General features: G+C 41.5%; 1 protein-coding gene across 2 annotated transcripts in view; it reads left to right on the forward strand.

Annotated features, from left to right (window-relative positions):
* The window catches only part of LCOR (ligand dependent nuclear receptor corepressor), a 176,984-nt gene extending 157,713 nt beyond the window's left edge, over positions 1–19,271 (forward strand). For both annotated transcript variants that reach the window (XM_053692500.1, XM_053692501.1), the window contains exon 3: positions 13,969–19,271. In XM_053692500.1, the coding sequence (XP_053548475.1) occupies positions 13,969–18,130 (4,162 nt within the window). In that variant the 3' untranslated portion in view covers positions 18,131–19,271. The remainder of the gene's footprint in view (positions 1–13,968) is intronic.
* The last annotated feature ends 552 nt before the right edge of the window (positions 19,272–19,823 follow it).

The raw sequence follows: 19,823 nt of genomic DNA on the forward strand, positions 1-19,823 counted from the left end.
TTCCTTCCATCCAGGAAGGTCAATTCATGACCACGGTGGATTTAAAGGATGCGTATCTACATATTCCTATCCACAAGGAACATCATCGGTTCCTAAGGTTTGCATTCCTGGACAAACATTACCAGTTTGTGGCGCTTCCTTTCGGATTAGCCACTGCTCCAAGGATTTTCACAAAGGTACTAGGGTCCCTTCTAGCGGTGCTAAGACCAAGGGGCATTGCAGTAGTACCTTACCTGGACGACATTCTGATTCAAGCGTCGTCCCTCCCTCGAGCAAAGGCTCACACGGACATCGTCCTGGCCTTTCTCAGATCTCACGGCTGGAAAGTGAACGTGGAAAAGAGTTCTCTATCCCCGTCAACAAGGGTTCCCTTCTTGGGAACAATTATAGACTCCTCAGAAATGAGGATTTTTCTAACAGAGGCCAGAAAGACAAAACTTCTGGACTCTTGTCGGATACTTCATTCCGTTCCTCTTCCTTCCGTAGCTCAGTGCATGGAAGTGATCGGGTTGATGGTAGCGGCAATGGACATAGTTCCTTTTGCGCGCATTCATCTAAGACCATTACAACTGTGCATGCTCAGTCAGTGGAATGGGGACTATACAGACTTGTCTCCAAAGATACAAGTAAATCAGAGGACCAGAGACTCACTCCGTTGGTGGCTGTCCCTGGACAACCTGTCACGAGGGATGACATTCCGCAGACCAGAGTGGGTCATTGTCACGACCGACGCCAGTCTGATGGGCTGGGGCGCGGTCTGGGGATCCCTGAAAGCTCAGGGTCTTTGGTCTCGGGAAGAATCTCTTCTACCGATAAATATTCTGGAACTGAGAGCGATATTCAATGCTCTCAAGGCTTGGCCTCAGCTAGCGAGGACCAAGTTCATACGGTTTCAATCAGACAACATGACGACTGTTGCGTACATCAACCATCAGGGGGGAACAAGGAGTTCCCTAGCGATGGAAGAAGTGACCAAGATTATTCTATGGGCGGAGTCTCACTCCTGCCACCTGTCTGCTATCCACATCCCGGGAGTGGAAAATTGGGAAGCGGATTTTCTGAGTCGTCAGACATTGCATCCGGGGGAGTGGGAACTCCATCCGGAAATCTTTGCCCAAGTCACTCAACTATGGGGCATTCCAGACATGGATCTGATGGCCTCTCGTCAGAACTTCAAAGTTCCTTGCTACGGGTCCAGATCCAGGGATCCCAAGGCGGCTCTAGTGGATGCACTAGTAGCACCTTGGACCTTCAAACTAGCTTATGTGTTCCCGCCGTTTCCTCTCATCCCCAGGCTGGTAGCCAGGATCAATCAGGAGAGGGCGTCGGTGATCTTGATAGCTCCTGCGTGGCCACGCAGGACTTGGTATGCAGATCTGGTGAATATGTCATCGGCTCCACCTTGGAAGCTACCTTTGAGACGAGACCTTCTTGTTCAGGGTCCGTTCGAACATCCGAATCTGGTTTCACTCCAGCTGACTGCTTGGAGATTGAACGCTTGATTTTATCGAAGCGAGGTTTCTCAGATTCTGTTATCGATACTCTTGTTCAGGCCAGAAAGCCTGTAACTAGAAAGATTTACCACAAAATTTGGAAAAAATATATCTGTTGGTGTGAATCTAAAGGATTCCCTTGGGACAAGGTTAAGATTCCTAGGATTCTATCCTTCCTTCAAGAAGGATTGGAAAAAGGATTATCGGCAAGTTCCCTGAAGGGACAGATTTCTGCCTTGTCGGTGTTACTTCACAAAAAACTGGCAGCTGTGCCAGATGTTCAAGCCTTTGTTCAGGCTCTGGTTAGAATCAAGCCTGTTTACAAACCTTTGACTCCTCCTTGGAGTCTCAATTTAGTTCTTTCAGTTCTTCAGGGGGTTCCGTTTGAACCCTTACATTCCGTTGATATTAAGTTATTATCTTGGAAAGTTTTGTTTTTAGTTGCAATTTCTTCTGCTAGAAGAGTTTCAGAATTATCTGCTCTGCAGTGTTCTCCTCCTTATCTGGTGTTCCATGCAGATAAGGTGGTTTTACGTACTAAACCTGGTTTTCTTCCAAAAGTTGTTTCTAACAAAAACATTAACCAGGAGATTATCGTACCTTCTCTGTGTCCGAAACCAGTTTCAAAGAAGGAACGCTTGTTGCACAATTTGGATGTTGTTCGCGCTCTAAAATTCTATTTAGATGCTACAAAGGATTTTAGACAAACATCTTCCTTGTTTGTTGTTTATTCAGGTAAAAGGAGAGGTCAAAAAGCAACTTCTACCTCTCTCTCTTTTTGGATTAAAAGCATCATCAGATTGGCTTACGAGACTGCCGGACGGCAGCCTCCCGAAAGAATCACAGCTCATTCCACTAGGGCTGTGGCTTCCACATGGGCCTTCAAGAACGAGGCTTCTGTTGATCAGATATGTAGGGCAGCGACTTGGTCTTCACTGCACACTTTTACCAAATTTTACAAGTTTGATACTTTTGCTTCTTCTGAGGCTATTTTTGGGAGAAAGGTTTTGCAAGCCGTGGTGCCTTCCATTTAGGTGACCTGATTTGCTCCCTCCCTTCATCCGTGTCCTAAAGCTTTGGTATTGGTTCCCACAAGTAAGGATGACGCCGTGGACCGGACACACCTATGTTGGAGAAAACAGAATTTATGTTTACCTGATAAATTTCTTTCTCCAACGGTGTGTCCGGTCCACGGCCCGCCCTGGTTTTTTAATCAGGTCTGATAATTTATTTTCTTTAACTACAGTCACCACGGTACCATATGGTTTCTCCTATGCTATTATTCCTCCTTAACGTCGGTTGAATGACTGGGGTAGGCGGAGCCTAGGAGGGATCATGTGACCAGCTTTGCTGGGCTCTTTGCCATTTCCTGTTGGGGAAGAGAATATCCCACAAGTAAGGATGACGCCGTGGACCGGACACACCGTTGGAGAAAGAAATTTATCAGGTAAACATAAATTCTGTTTTTTTCTTCAATCAAAAGTTTATTGTTTTTAAATGGTACCGGAGTGTACTATTTTATCTCAGGCAGCATTTAGAAGAAGAATCTGTCTGCGATTTTCTATGATCTTAGCAGAAGTAACTAAGATCCACTGCTATTCTCACATATGTCTGAGGAGTGAGGTAACTTCAGAGGGAGAATGGCGTGCAGGGTATCCTGCAATAAGGTATGTGCAGTTAAGTTTTTCTAGGGATGGAATTTGCTAGAAAATGCTGCTGATACCGGATTAATGTAAGTTAAAGCCTAAATACAGTGATTTAATAGCGACTAGTATCAGGCTTGCTATCAGAGGTATATACTCTGATTAATGTGCAATATAAAACGTTTGCTGGCATGTTTAATCGTTTTTATATATGCTTTGGTGACTTTGCAGGACATGGCGGCAATCATGGATAATACCCTGTCAGCGGTATTAGCCAGACTGCCTGAATTCAGAGGAAAGCGCGATAGCTCTGGGGTTAGACGTAATACAGAGCGTGCAGATGTTTTAAGGCCCATGTCTGATACTGCGTCACAATATGCAGAAGCTGAGGAAGAGCTTCAGTCTGTGGGTGACGTCTCTGACTCGGGGAAACCTGATTCAGATATGTCTACTTTTAAATTTAAGCTTGAGAACCTCCGGGTGTTGCTTGGAGAGGTTTTAGCTGCTCTGAATGACTGTGACACAATTGCAGTGCCAGAGAAATTGTGTAGACTGGATAAATACTACGCGGTGCCGGTGTGTACTGACGTTTTTCCAATACCTAAAAGGTTTACAGAAATTATTACTAAGGAGTGGGACAGACCCGGTGTGCCGTTTCCCCCCCCCCCCCCCCACCTCCTATTTTTAGAAAAATGTTTCCAATAGACGCCACCACACGGGACTTATGGCAGACGGTCCCTAAGGTGGAGGGAGCAGTTTCTACTTTAGCAAAGCGTACCACTATCCCTGTCGAGGACAGTTGTGCTTTTTCAGATCAAATGGATAAAAAATTAAAAGGTTACCTTAAGAAAATGTTTATTCAACAAGGTTTTATCCTGCAGCCCCTTGCATGCATTGCTCCTGTCACTGCTGCTGCGGCGTTCTGGTTTGAGTCTCTGGAAGAGGCCTTTCAGACAGCTACTTGATTGACTGAAATACTTGACAAGCTTAGAACACTTAAGCTAGCTATTTCTTTTGTTTCTGATGCCATTGTTCATTTGACTAAACTAACGGCTAAGAATTCTGGATTCGCCATCCAGGCGCGTAGGGCGCTATGGCTTAAATCTTGGTCAGCTGACGTGACTTCAAAGTCTAAATTACTTAACATTCCCTTCAAGGGGCAGACCCTATTCGGGCCTGGTTTGAAGGAAATTATTGCTGACATTACTGGAGGTAAGGGTCATACCCTTCCTCAGGACAGGGCCAAATCAAGGGCCAAACAGTCTAATTTTCGTGCCTTTCGAAACTTCAAGGCAGGTGCAGCATCAACTTCCTCTGCTACAAAACAAGAGGGAACTTTTGCGCAATCCAAGCCGGCCTGGAAATGTAACCAGGCCTGGAGCAAAGGCAAGCAGGCCAGAAAGCCTGCTGCTGCCTCTAAGACAGCATGAAGGAACGGCCCCCTATCCAGCAACGGATCTAGTAGGGGGCAGACTTTCTCTCTTCGCCCAGGCGTGGGCAAGAGATGTTCAGGATCCCTGGGCGTTGGAGATCATATCTCAGGGATATCTTCTGGACTTCAAAGCTTCCCCCCCACAAGGGAGATTTCACCTTTCGAGATTATCTGTAAACCATATAAAGAAAGAGGCATTCTTACGCTGTGTGCAAGACCTCCTAATAATGGGAGTGATCCATCCAGTTCCACAGATGGAACAAGGACAGGGATTTTATTCAAATCTATTTGTGGTTCCCAAAAAAGAGGGAACCTTCAGACCAATTTTGGATCTAAAGATCTTAAACAAATTCCTCAGAGTTCCATCGTTCAAAATGGAAACTATTCGGACAATCCTACCTATGATCCAGGAGGGTCAGTACATGACCACAGTGGATTTGAAGGATGCTTACCTTCACATACCGATTCACAAAGATCATCATCGGTTCCTAAGGTTTGCCTTTCTAGACAGGCATTACCAGTTTGTGGCTCTTCCCTTCGGGTTAGCTACAGCCCCAAGAATTTTTACAAAGGTTCTGCGGTCTCTTCTGGCGGTCCTAAGACCACGGGGCATAGCAGGGGCCCCTTATCTAGACGACATCCTGATACAGGCGTCAAACTTCTAAATTGCCAAATCTCATACTGACATAGTGTTGGCATTTCTGAGGTCGCATGGGTGGAAAGTGAAGGAGGGAAAGAGTTCTCTATCACCCCTCACAAGGGTTTCCTTCCTAGGAACTCTGATAGATTCTGTAGAAATGAAAATTTACCTGACGGAGTCCAGGTTATCAAAGCTTCTAAATTCCTGCCGTGTTCTTCACTACATTCCGCGCCCTTCGGTGGCTCAATGCATGGAAGTGATCGGCTTAATGGTAGCGGCGATGGACATAGTGCCATTTGCGCGCCTACATCTCAGACCGCTGCAATTATGCATGCTCAGTCAGTGGAATGGGGATTACACAGATTTGTCCCCTCTGCTAAATCTGGATCAAGAGACCAGAGATTCTCTTCTCTGGTGGCTATCTCGGGTCCATCTGTCCAAAGGTATGACCTTTCGCAGGCCAGATTGGACAATTGTAACAACAGATGCCAGCCTTCTAGGTTGGGGTGCAGTCTGGAATTCCCTGAAGGCTCAGGAATCATGGATTCAGGAGGAGAAACTCCTCCCAATAAATATTCTGGAGTTAAGAGCAATATTCAATGCTCTTCTAGCTTGGCCTCAGTTAGCAACCCTGAGGTTCATCAGATTTCAGTCGGACAACATCACGACTGTGGCTTACATCAACCATCAAGGGGGGACCAGGAGCTCCCTAGCGATGTTAGAAGTCTCCAAGATAATTCGCTGGGCAGAGACTCACTCTTGCCATCTATCAGCGATCCATATCCCAGGTGTAGAGAACTGGGAGGCGGATTTTCTAAGTCGTCAGACTTTTCATCCGGGGGAGTGGGAACTCCATCCGGAGGTGTTTGCTCAATTGGTTCATCGTTGGGGCACACCAGAATTGGATCTCATGGCGTCTCGCCAGAACGCCAAGCTTCCTTGTTACGGATCCAGGTCCAGGGACCCAGAAGCGACGCTGATAGATGCTCTAGCAGCACCGTGGTTCTTCAACCTGGCTTATGTGTTTCCACCGTTTCCTCTGCTCCCTCGACTGATTGCCAAAATCAAACAGGATAGAGCATCGGTGATCTTGATCGTGCCTGCGTGGCCACGCAGGACCTGGTATGCAGACCTGGTGGACATGTCATCCTTTCCACCTTGGCCTCTGCGACAAGACCTTCTACTACAAGGTCCTTTCAATCATCCAAATCTAATTTCTCTGAGACTGACTGCCTGGAGATTGAACGCTTGATTTTATCAAGGCGTGGCTTCTCCGAGTCAGTCATTGATACCTTAATACATGCACGAAAGCCTGTAACCAGGAAAATCTACCATAAGATATGGCGCAAATATCTTCATTGGTGTGAATCCAAGAATTACTCATGGAGTAGGGTTAGGATTCCTAGGATATTGTCCTTTCTCCAAGAGGGTTTGGATAAAGGATTATCAGCTAGTTCTTTAAAGGGACAGATTTCTGCTCGGTCTATCCTTTTGCACAAGCGTCTGGCAGAGGTTCCAGACGTCCAGGCATTTTGTCAGGCTTTGGTTAGAATTAAGCCTGTGTTTAAACCTGTTGCTCCTCCATGGAGCTTAAACTTGGTTCTTAAGGTTCTTCAAGGAGTTCCGTTTGAACCCCTTCATTCCATTGATATCAAACTTTTATCTTGGAAAGTTCTGTTTTTGATGGCTATTTCTCCAACATAGGTGTGTCCGGTCCACGGCGTCATCCTTACTTGTGGGATATTCTCCTCCCCAACAGGAAATGGCAAAGAGCCCAGCAAAGCTGGTCACATGATCCCTCCTAGGCTCCGCCTACCCCAGTCATTCTCTTTGCCGTTGTACAGGCAACATCTCCACGGAGATGGCTTAGAGTTTTTTAGTGTTTAACTGTAGTTTTTATTATTCAATCAAGAGTTTGTTATTTTAAAATAGTGCTGGTATGTACTATTTACTCAGAAACAGAAAAGAGATGAAGATTTCTGTTTGTATGAGGAAAATGATTTTAGCACCGTAACTAAAATCCATGGCTGTTCCACACAGGACTGTTGAGAGCAATTAACTTCAGTTGGGGGAACAGTGTGCAGTCTCTTACTGCTTGAGGTATGACACATTCTAACAAGACGATGTAATGCTGGAAGCTGTCATTTTCCCTATGGGATCCGGTAAGCCATGTTTATTAAGATAGTAAATAAGGGCTTCACAAGGGCTTATTAAGACTGTAGACTTTTTCTGGGCTAAATCGATTCATTATTAACACATATTTAGCCTTGAGGAATCATTTATTCTGGGTATTTTGATATGATTATATCGGCAGGCACTGTTTTTGACACCTTATTCTTTAGGGGCTTTCCCTAATCATAGTCAGAGCCTCATTTTCGCGCCGGTATGGCGCACTTGTTTTTGAGGACAGCATGGCATGCAGCTGCATGTGTGTGGAGCTCTGATACATAGAAAAGTCTTTCTGAAGGCATCATTTGGTATCGTATTCCCCTTTGGGCTTGGTTGGGTCTCAGCAAAGCAGATTCCAGGGACTGTAAAGGGGTTAAATATAAAAACGGCTCCGGTTCCGTTATTTTAAGGGTTAAAGCTTCCAAATTTGGTGTGCAATACTTTTAAGGCTTTAAGACACTGTGGTGAAATTTTGGTGAATTTTGAACAATTCCTTCATACTTTTTCGCAATTGCAGTAATAAAGTGTGTTTAGTTTAAAATTTAAAGTGACAGTAACGGTTTTATTTTAAAACGTTTTTTGTGCTTTGTTATCAAGTTTATGCCTGTTTAACATGTCTGAACTACCAGATAGATTGTGTTCTGACTGTGGGGAAACCAAGGTTCCTTCTCATTTAACTATATGTATTTTATGTCATAAAAAAAAAAAAAAATTTTTTAGTAAAAATGATGCCCAAGATGATTCCTCAAGTGAGGGGAGTAAGCATGGTACTGCATCATCCCCTCCTTCGTCTACACCAGTCTTGCCCATACAGGAGGCCCCTAGTACATCTAGTGCGCCAATACTCCTTACTATGCAACATTTAACGGCTGTAATGGATAATTCTATCAAAAACATTTTAGCCAATATGCCCACTTATCAGTGAAAGCGCGACTGCTCTGTTTTAGAAAATTCTGTAGAGCATGAGAACGCTGATGATATGGTTTCTGAAGGGCCCCTACACCAGTCTGAGGGGGCCAGGGAGGTTTTGTCTGAGGGAGAAATTTCAGATTCAGGAAACATTTCTCAACAAGCTGAACCTGATGTGATTACTTTTAAATTTAAGTTGGAACATCTCCGCGCTCTGCTTAAGGAGGTGTTATCCAATTTGGATGATTGTGATTATCTGGTCATTCCAGAACCACTATGTAAAATGGAAAAGTTCTTAGAGGCCCCGGGGCCCCCCGAAGCTTTTCCTATATCCAAGCGGGTGGCGTACATTGTTAGTAAAGAATGGGACAGGCCCGGTATACCTTTAGTACCTCCCCCCATATTTATAAAATTGTTTTCCTATAGTCGACCCCAGAAAGGACTGATGGCAGACAGTCCCCAAGGTCGAGGGGGCGGTTTCTACTCTACACAAGCGCGCCACTATGCCCATAGAAGATAGTTGTGCTTTCCAAGATCCTATGGATAAAAAATTAGAAGGTCTGCTAAAGATGTTTGTTCAGCAAGGTTCCCTTCTACAACCAATTGCATGCATTGTCCCTGTCACTGCAGCCGCGTGTTTCTAGTTTAATGAGCTAGGAAAGGCGATTATTAGTAATTCTTCTTCTTATGAGGAGATTATGGACAGAATTCGTGCTCTTAAATTGGCTAATTCTTTCACCCTAGACGCCACCTTGCAATTGGCTAGGTTAGCGGCGAAAAAATTCTGGGTTTGCTATTGTGGCGCAGAGCGCTTTGGTTAAAATCTTGGGCAGCGGATGCGTCTTCCAAGAACAAATTGCTTGACATTCCTTTCAAGGGGAAAACACTCTTTGGCCCTGACTTGAAAGAGATTATCTCTGATATCACTGGGGGCAAGGGCCACGCCCTTCCTCAGGATAGGTCTTTTCAAGACCAAAAATAAACCTAAGTTTCGTCCCTTTCGCAGAAACGGATCAGCCCCAAGGGCTACGTCCTCTAGCAGGAAGGTAATACTTCTCAAGCCAATCCAGCCTGGAGACCTATGCAAGGCTGGAACAAAGGAAAGCAGGCCAGGAAACCTGCCACTGCTACCAAGACAGCATGAAATGCGGGCCCCCGATCCGGGACCGGATCTGGTGGGGGGCAGACTCTCTCTCTTCGCTCAGGCTGGGGCAAGAGATGTTCTGGATCCTTGGGCGCTAGAAATAGTCTCCCAAGGTTATTCTCTGGAGTTCAAGGGGCTTCCTCCAAGGGGGAGGTTCCACAGGTCTCAGTTGTCTTCAGACCACATAAGAAGACAGGCATTCTTACATTGGGTAGAAGACCTGCTAAAAATGGGAGTGATTCATCCTGTTCCATTAGGAGAACAAGGGATGGGGTTCTACTCCAATCTGTTCATAGTTCCCAAAAAAGAGAGAACGTTCAGACCAATCTTAGATCTCAAGATCTTGTACAAGTTTCTCAAGGTTCCATCGTTCAAGATGGAAACCATTCGAACACTCCTTCCTTCCATCCAGGAAGGTCAATTCATGACCAAGGTGGATTTCAAGGATGCGTATCTACATATTCCTATCCACAAGGAACATCATCGGTTCCTAAGGTTTGAATTCCTGGACAAGCATTTCCAGTTCGTGGCGTTTTCTTTTGGATTAGCCACTGCTCCTAGGATTTTCTCATAGGTACTAGGGTCCCTTCTGGCGGTGCTAAGACCAAGGGGCATTGCTGTAGTACCTTACTTGGACGACATTCTGATTCGAGCGTCGTCCCTTCCTCAAGTAAAGGCTCACACGGACATTGTCCTGGCCTTTCTCAGATCTCACGGATGGAAAGTGAACGTGGAAAAGAGTTCTCTATCTCCGTCAACGAGGGTTCCCTTCTTGGGAACTATAATAGACTCCTTAGAAATGAGGATTTTTCTGACAGAAGCCAGAAAAACAAAACTTCTAGACTCTTGTCGGATACTTCATTCCGTTCCTCTTCCTTCCATAGCGCAGTGCATGGAAGTGATAGGTTTGATGGTAGCGGCAATGGACATAGTTCCTTTTGTGCGCATTCATCTAAGACCATTACAACTGTTCATGCTCAGTCAGTGGAATGGGGACTATTCAGACTTGTCTCCGAAGATACAAGTAAATCAGAGGACCAGAGACTCATTCCGTTGGTGGCTGTCCCTGGACAACCTGTCACAAGGGATGACCTTCCGCAGACCAGAGTGGGTCATTGTCACGACCGAAGCCAGTCTGATGGGCTGGGGCGCGGTCTGGGGATCCCTGAAAGCTCAGGGTCTTTGGTCTCGGGTAGAATCTCTTCTACCGATAAATATTCTGGAACTGAGAGCGATATTCAATGCTCTCAAAGCTTGGCCTCAGCTAGCGAGGGCCAAGTTCATACATCAACCATCAGGGGGGAACAAGGAGTTCCCTAGCGATGGAAGAAGTGACCAAAATCATTCTATGGGCGGAGTCTCACTCCTGCCACCTGTCTGCTATCCACATCCCAGGAGTGGAAAATTGGGAAGCGGATTTTCTGAGTCGTCAGACATTGCATCCGGGGGAGTGGGAACTCCATCCGGAAATCTTTGCCCAAGTCACTCAACCGTGGGGCATTCCAGACATGGATCTGATGGCCTCTCGTCAGAACTTCAGAGTTCCTTACTACGGGTACAGATCCAGGGATCCCAAGGCGGCTCTAGTGGATGCACTAGTAGCACCTTGGACCTTCAAACTAGCTTATGTGTTCCCGCCGTTTCCTCTCATCCCCAGGCTGGTAGCCAGGATCAATCAGGAGAGGGCGTCGGTGATTTTGATAGCTCCTGCGTGGCCACGCAGGACTTGGTATGCAGATCTGGTGAATATGTCATCGGCTCCACCATGGAAGCTACCTTTGAGACGAGACCTTCTTGGTCTAGGTCCGTTCGACCCACTCCAGCTGACTGCTTGGAGATTGAACGCTTGCTCTTATCAAAGCGAGGGTTCTCAGATTCTGTTATTAATACTCTTGTTCAGGCCTGAAAGCCTGTAACCAGAAAAATTACCACATAATTTGGTATATCTGTTGGTGTGAATCTGCAGGATTCCCTTGGGACAAGGTTAAGATTCCTAAGAGTCTATCCTTCCTTCGAGAAGGATTGGAAAAAGAATTATCTGCAAGTTCCTTGATGGGACAGATTTCTGCCTTGTCTGTGTTACTTCACAAAAAGCTGGCAGCTGTGCCAGATGTTCTAGCCTTTGTTCAGGCTCTGGTTAGAATCAAGCCTGTTTACAAAATTTTGACTCCTCCTTGGAGTCTCAACCTAGTTCTTTCAGTTCTTTAGGGGGTTCCGTTTGAACCCTTACATTCCGTTGATATTAAGTTATTATCTTGGAAAGTTTTGTTTTTGGTTGCAATTTCTTCTGCTAGAAGAGTTTCAGAATTATCTGCTCTGCAGTGTTCTTCTCCTTATCTGGTGTTCCATGCAGATAAGGTGGTTTTGCGTACTAAACCTGGTTTTCTTCCAAAAGTTGTTTCTAACAAAAACATTAACCAGGAGATAGTTGTGCCTTCTTTGTGTCCTAATCCAGTTTCAAAGAAGGAACGTTTGTTGCACAACTTGGATGTAGTTCGTGCTCTCAAATTTTACTTAGCAGCTACTAAGGATTTCAGACAAACTTTGTCTTTGTTTGTTGTTTATTCTGGTAAACGGAGAGGTCAAAAAGCAACTTCTACCTCTCTCTCCTTCTGGATTAAAAGCATTATCCGATTGGCTTATGAGACTGCCGGACGGCAGCCTCCTGAAAGAATCACAGCTCACTCCACTAGGGCTGTGGCTTCCACATGGGCCTTCAAGAACGAGGCTTCTGTTGATCAGATATGTAGGCAGCGACTTGGTCTTCACTGCACACTTTTTCTAAATTTTACAAATTTGATACTTTTGCTTCTTCTGAGGCTATTTTTGGGAGAAAGGTTTTGCAAGCCGTGGTGCCTTCCATTTAGGTGACCTGATTTGCTCCCTCCCTTCATCCGTGTCCTAAAGCTTTGGTATTGGTTCCCACAAGTAAGGATGACGCCGTGGACCGGACACACCTATGTTGGAGAAAACAGAATTTATGTTTACCTGATAAATTACTTTCTCCAACGGTGTGTCCGGTCCACGGCCCGCCCTGGTTTTTTTAATCAGGTCTGATAATTTATTTTCTTTAACTACAGTCACCACGATAACATATGGTTTCTCCTATGCAAATATTCCTCCTTAACGTCGGTCGAATGACTGGGGTAGGCGGAGCCTAGGAGGGATCATGTGACCAGCTTTGCTGGGCTCTTTGCCATTTCCTGTTGGGGAGGAGAATATCCCACAAGTAAGGATGACGCCGTGGACCGGACACACCGTTGGAGAAAGTAATTTATCAGGTAAACATAAATTCTGTTTTCCTCGGCTCGTACAGTCTCTGAGTTATCAGCTTTACAATGTGATTCTCCTTATTTGATTTTCCATACAGATAAAGTAGTTCTGTGTACAAAACCTGGGTTTTTACCTAAGGTAGTTTCCAACAAGAATATCAATCAAGAGATTGTTGTTCCATCATTGTGTCCTAATCCTTCTTCAAAGAAGGAACGTCTTTTACATCATTTGGACGTAGTCCGTGCTTTAAAGTTTTACTTACAAGCGACTAAAGATTTTCGTCAAACATCTTCCCTGTTTGTTGTTTACTCTGGACAGAGGAGAGGTCAAAAGGCTTCGGCAACCTCTCTTTCTTTTTGGCTTCGGAGCGTAATACGCTTAGCCTATGAGACTGCTGGACAGCAGCCCCCTGAAAGGATTACAGCTCATTCTACTAGAGCTGTGGCTTCCACCTGGGCCTTTAAAAATTAGGCTTCTGTTGAACAGATTTGCAAAGCCGCGACTTGGTCTTTGCTTCATACCTTTTCAAAATTTTGCAAATTTGATACTTTTGCTTCTTCGGAGGCTATTTTTGGGAGAAAGGTTCTACAGGCAGTGGTCCCTTCCGTTTAAGTACCTGCCTTGTCCCTCCCTTCATCCGTGTACTTTAGCTTTGGTATTGGTATCCCACAAGTAATGGATGATCCGTGGACTGGATACACCTAACAAGAGAAAACATAATTTATGCTTACCTGATAAATTTATTTCTCTTGTGGTGTATCCAGTCCACGGCCCGCCCTGTCCTGTCCTTTTAAGGCAGGTCTAAATTTTAAACTACAGTCACCACTGCACCCTATGGTTTCTCCTTTCTTGGCTAGTTTCGGTCGAATGGCTGGATATGCCAGTTAGGGGAGGAGCTATATAGCAGCTCTGCTGTGGGTGATCCTCTTGCAACTTCCTGTTGGGAAGGAGAATATCCCACAAGTAATGGATGATCCGTGGACTGGATACACCACAAGAGAAATAAATTTATCAGGTAAGCATAAATTATGTTTTTATTAGTATTTTTAAAAAGTTAGTTGCATTCTAACATTTGTGCACACAATGTAAAGGAAAAAGAATTGTATTTTTATTAAATTGTTTAATCTTTATTATTTTATTTTTCCCAACACTGGAACATAATACCTTTTTTCTGTACAGTAATACATAAATGTTTTTATTGCCACCCATGCAATATGTGATTTTTGCTTTTTCTAATTTTTTTTTTTTTTATTTTTTTTTACTAGCACGCAGAATGGTGAGAAGAAAGCCATAGAATCCAACAATTCAACAAATGTAACACTGGAAAAGTTCATGGTTAAACTGTGTGGACCTCATCAGAAGCAGTTTATTCATGTATTAAACAATATGTGCACTGAAGAACAGTTAATTAACCCAGAAAAAACAATCCGTTCCGATTCTCAAACTTCACCATATAAAATGCATTTCTCAGAAGATTGTCCAGGTCCTGAAGATCATTCCACAGACATGTCTTTAAAATGTTCAGCTGGGACAGGAGGCTGCTCCCTTATTTCTTTCAAACAAGTAGAACATACTGTTGAAAACAAACTTGTTACCTGCAATAAAAGTTCAGAAAAAAGTGCACTTGCATGTACTAAACATGTTGATAATCTATTATGTGAGGCAGATTTAATTAGCTGTTCTCTACGTGAATGTTCAGGAAAAGCCATAACAGAAAATGCTCGGGACCCTACTTTTGATGCAAACTTGACTACAGTTGCAAATGAAGAAAACATATTGCAGGATACTCCCAATACAACACATTTCTCTTCAGATATGAATGACTTTAAATTAAAGCTTGATAACTTACATTCTGAAATTCCAAAAAATGATAATTTGAACAGTTTAGAAAATAACACTTATAGGAGAAGTTCAGTTTGTAAAACCAATTCCTATACCAATTATACCCAAACAATACTAACCAGGCCATGTAAAATAACACCTGGTCTGAGGGTAAATGAATATGATGAGAAATGTGATATAGTTTACATTAGTAAACCTATATCTGAAAACCATTTTGAAAAACAAAGAGCTGTACTATGTTCTCAAGATACACCAAGGAAAACTTCTCACAAGTGTTTTTTCAGTGGTGGATGCTGTGAAGTTTCAACTGTTTGCACTTTGCTTAGAAGTTCTACTGAAAGGGAGAATGGAAACTCTGCTTGTTTAGAAATTAGAAATACTTCTGGAATACCTTCAACAGAAGTTGAATCGCTAGTCTACTTGGAAAACTCAAATACTGATTGCAATTCTTTAAAAATGTTACCCTGCATTGATGCGTGTAGTGAACATATATCTGTCTTCCCATATAATGAATCCAAAATCCAACTTGAAAAAACACAAGGTGTGACAAAACAGCCAGTAGAAAAGGACCATTCTACTGGGACTTTGATTACTCTACTTTCTGTTGTCCCTAAAGAAAAGGAGCAAAACTGTGCTAGATCACAAAACATAAACATCTCACCAATAAACAGTCATGAAGAGGAGTTTCATAAACAGTGTCATGTAGAAAATACTACAAATGAAAACAAAGGGAATAATTTTGTGTTGGTTTCTGAACATGAAAAGGATGTTAACCATTTAGAACAAAATATGCTTAATGGCATTGCTCATTTAAATACTTCATGCCATGATGAGATCATACATACTTGTGTAGATCCTGTCTCCAAAACCTCTTTAGGGGAAAAAATCATTTCAAATTTTGGTGCTGTCATAGAGTCAGATAATACATTTTCTCTAAAAGTAATTGAAAGAGAATCACCAATTATTTTAAAAGACTCCTGTACAAATCCTTTTTTGTCTCTTGTTGTCTCAAACATGCTTACTGTAAAGGAAAGTGATCCTCTTAGTTGTGATACATTGCTTTTTACTGAAACTTCTGCAGATATATGTGATAGAGAAATGGTCAAAGACACAGAAGATGAACAATCCAGTTCCATATTATCCCAAAATAACATCAACATTGAATTGGTTCCAAATGAAAAAACAAAAACTAGAACTTCAGCAACAGAACACAATTGTTTTCCACATGTGAATATGGATGAACCCTTCATAGCAACTACAAGTGATGTTTACTGTCTAATTGATAATTATGCTAAAAGTAATTTAATTTCTTCTGATGTACAAAGAGACCCCTTGAATCCTGGAGAAGCATCACATTTTGTTAATACCAATTTTGGGAATGGAGATTCATCACAAACTAAGAATGTAGTTGGTGAGAAATATACTGATAAAAAAGTGCTAATAAAATCTTCTTTAAAGGGAAGTAAGAATGTAAATTGTAAAAATCTGAAGACCTTGAAAAAGAAAGATAAAGTTTTAGTGACCTCTGACCGTCGTCTTAGAAGCCAGGAGATCAAACAGAGAGTAAAGCATTCAGTGTTAGAAAATGATGCTCCTACTGACTTCATGGATCACAGTCTTCAAGTTAAGCTTTGTAAACGCCCAGGTAGAAAAAAAATCGAGAGGATTGTATACATTCGGTGGGGAAAAAAAATACATTTTGTGACAGACGATGCTTTAATTACTCTTTGTGACATCACTCCTAATGATTCCGATTGTGAACAGTCACTACACAGTAAAGTGTTTACACAAAGAAATGTTTCAGATCGCATTTTCAGAAATATTTCCTCTACTGCATTTAATCTGTCCACAAACCTTCAAATATGCATTGATCTTGGATCTAACAAAAGAAGTGTGTGTTTCCCTACAGAAAGTAAAGAGTTTCTATTAAATGTAACTAACACTTTTAAGGATACAGGTTTAGAAAACACCTATAATGTTCGACTATCTTCTGAAAGCACCTTCATCTCTTTGTCAAGGAGTAAAAACAAAGCTGTTGGATCAAAAACACTAAAGAATAAAAGATTAGCTGGACAGAGCCACACTTTGAAATCATCATCTACAGAAAAGAATTATGTGCAACCGATTGCAATTGAAAAACCTTTTGAGCATTCTCTCCAACATTCAGGTTTTGTTTTAAATACTGCAAGCTCAAACAGCATTGAAAGTGACAGGCCAAAATTTGTTGACTGGTGTTCTGACGAAGAAAACCAGGAGCGTATTTCTAATTTTAACAAAAGGTACATGTCTCTTCACAAAAGCTGGATTTCACTTGAAAAGGAGGCATCTTTAGCACACAAATCTAAAAGCAAGTATGACAAGTTAAAAGAGATTTGGAAAACAAAAAAGAGAGTAAGGAAAAACAAAATTGAGCAAGAATTTCAAAAATGTTCCCCAGTGCAAATGTTGTTTATGAATTCTTATAATTTGTCAGACATTTGCAAGTGGTTCATGGGAACAACTGAGACAAAATCTTTAGTGATTGTGAAGAAAATAAACACTCGCTTACCAGAAGATCTCCCATTACCAATTATTCCAGTGCATAAATATCCACTATCTGAACTCTATCCTCATATGTTACAAGCTCAGCGTTTGAAAAAATACCTTAAAAAGTTTGCTTCTGTTTATCCAGTCCAGAACGACCACAAAATACAAAAATCAATGAAAAAGTTATTTGAGAACAAAAAAGTACAATCTGACGAGGCTGTAGATAAAAGTCAACATAAAACAAACGAAGCCGAGGAGAGCAAAGGCATTCAGTCTCTAGTTAACCTTAACAGGTCAACTAGCATCCAGATATTGAGAAAGTACAATAATATGAGGGGGAACTTAAAGAACAATACTATTTCAAGAAACCCCAAAAAGAAAAGACATGCAATAAAAATAATGGAAGATAAAAACAACTATAAACACCAGTGTGTTAAGTCTGTGATTAGTTACAAGCAAACATCACAAGTTAAATCAGACTCCCCTGCACATAAATCAACAAAAAATGAAGTGAAACAAAGAGGAAGAAAGCGTTGTAAAAAACACCCAACAGATGAATTAGGTGTCCAACAAACTAGAAAAAGGAAATTGGAACTAAAGACCACAGTATCAGCAAAAAGACTGCATATATCCAGTAAAAATGCATCCCCATCAACAAAAAGAAATAAAAATACTAAATCAGAGCCATTTACTAAACATTGTGCATTAAAGACACGGGTAGCAAAGAATAAAACAAGTAAATCTCCTAAACATTTATCTTTAAAAAGTGAAAATACTAAAACAAAGCATTCACGTAAAGCTCAACTGGTGACTTGTAAATTGAAAAGAGAAACACAAACTAGATCAGCCAAACCAAAAATGATGCCCCAAAAGGCACCGAAACAGAGAAACATAAAAAAAACTACATCACCACAAAGGAAGAAAAAAATCAGTGAAAAGACACTTTGTAACTCCACAAATGAAACAAAAAATAGTGATTCCTTGCAACAAATGCAGAAACATAGGTCAAAAGCAGACTCTCCCATACAAAGCAAGAGATGGTCACTTGAAATTAATTGACATTCTATAATTGGCACCTTTTATAATGATGTGCTATCACTGTTTGCATTAATTAAAGCAGGTGTATAAGCTATATAAAGCTTTTTTCTAAAACCTGCAGATAACGATAAAATACACTTGTTTTAAAGCTAGATGCAGGTGGGGAGAATTTTGGTGCTGAGAAAGTAACTTATTGTCTTGTCTTTTTACATTTTGAATGTCATTAAAAATGCAGTGCCTTATTTATCATTTTAGTAGGTTAAAATCAAAAAGCGTTGTGATAAGCCTTTGTGTTATACACTTGATGCACAAGCACTTGCACGGCAGCAGAGACAACAAAGGCACAAATTTAGCTTTTACTGCAGCTGGCCTCTGGTTGTATATGCAAAACAATGGCATATTTTTTTAAATGGACAAAATTAGGTGTATTAGAACAGTGGTGTTGTGAAAGAAGTGTAATATTGTAGAATTCTATGCTGTATTTATATAGTTGGACGTAAAACTGAATTACTTTTATTTTTTTTAAATCTCTTTTAAATGGCCATAAAATGGATCTCTAGGGATCTGATAAAATTAACTTTTCACTCATGTCACAAATTTGGGTGCTCACTTGACAGCACAATTCAATACTCCTGTCTTTCAAGCACCTCCTCTGCTAGCCCCTATTTTCATAAACACCCACTGGTTTCATAAACATACAATGGATAGCAGAGCTCAATTATATTGTTTCCAGTGGATAAACCCTGACAGGCTTCAGAAAAACATGTTCAGAAAAAATATTTTACTTCTAAAAGGAACCAAAAATCTTTCCGATTAACGTTCAGCCAAAAGAATTAACTTTCACAACACCTTGATGTTCTTGCTAGTGTCCCTTTTAATCTAGTTTGAGCCATTCCAAATTTTTATGCATTGAAGCTTTTTTCCAATTAATTTTAACAATCATTGTTGAAACATAAGGGCTTCCATTGTCTTGCAAACAATTCTCCTTTTTTTTTGTGTGTGTGTTTTTTTCCGGCTTATGTCTAGTAAACTGTCTTAACAGGTTATTTATCTGTGACATATGCATATAGGTCACAAATATCCTATTTATAGAAACATGTCATATTTGCACTCTTGGTTTTCATTTAATTTGCACAAATGAACTGGTAATGTGGCAGCATTATTTGTGAGTGGTTTGATTAATTGTGGAAACTGTTAAGGCACATCGAGGTAATTTAAATTATGCTTTTTTTTTTTTTTTTAAAGAATTGTGGATTTTTAAAACAACTTTTTTAAGCATTAAATATTTGTAATCTTGCATTACTGAATCAGGATAAAGTGGGTTATAAATAATAGTAAGATATACCTACTGAAAAGTCATACTGTTTTATGTAATTTATCAGGAACATTTTTTACTTTGTGTGATGGAATTGCTAAATCATACCATTAATTGATTACATTAATAGAATGTAAAACTCAATTTGGCAGTGAGAATCCACAAATTCATTCATTACATATGGTACATACTTCACCTGGCCACCAGGATGAGGCAAAGATACCCCAAACAAACATTCAATATTCCTCCCACTTCCCCTATCCTCTGATTAGTTATTTGCCTTGTTTTATGAAGGTTGGCAGAAAGAGGTGCTTTGCTGACGATTTGAAGTTGTTTGTGCTCAATGGATTGTTTCCTGAAAGAGAGGACAGGTGGCTATTAGTAACTGTCAGGGTTTTT

This window comes from Bombina bombina, chromosome 9 (genome assembly GCF_027579735.1).
Source record: "Bombina bombina isolate aBomBom1 chromosome 9, aBomBom1.pri, whole genome shotgun sequence".
NCBI classification, from domain to species: domain Eukaryota; kingdom Metazoa; phylum Chordata; class Amphibia; order Anura; family Bombinatoridae; genus Bombina; species Bombina bombina.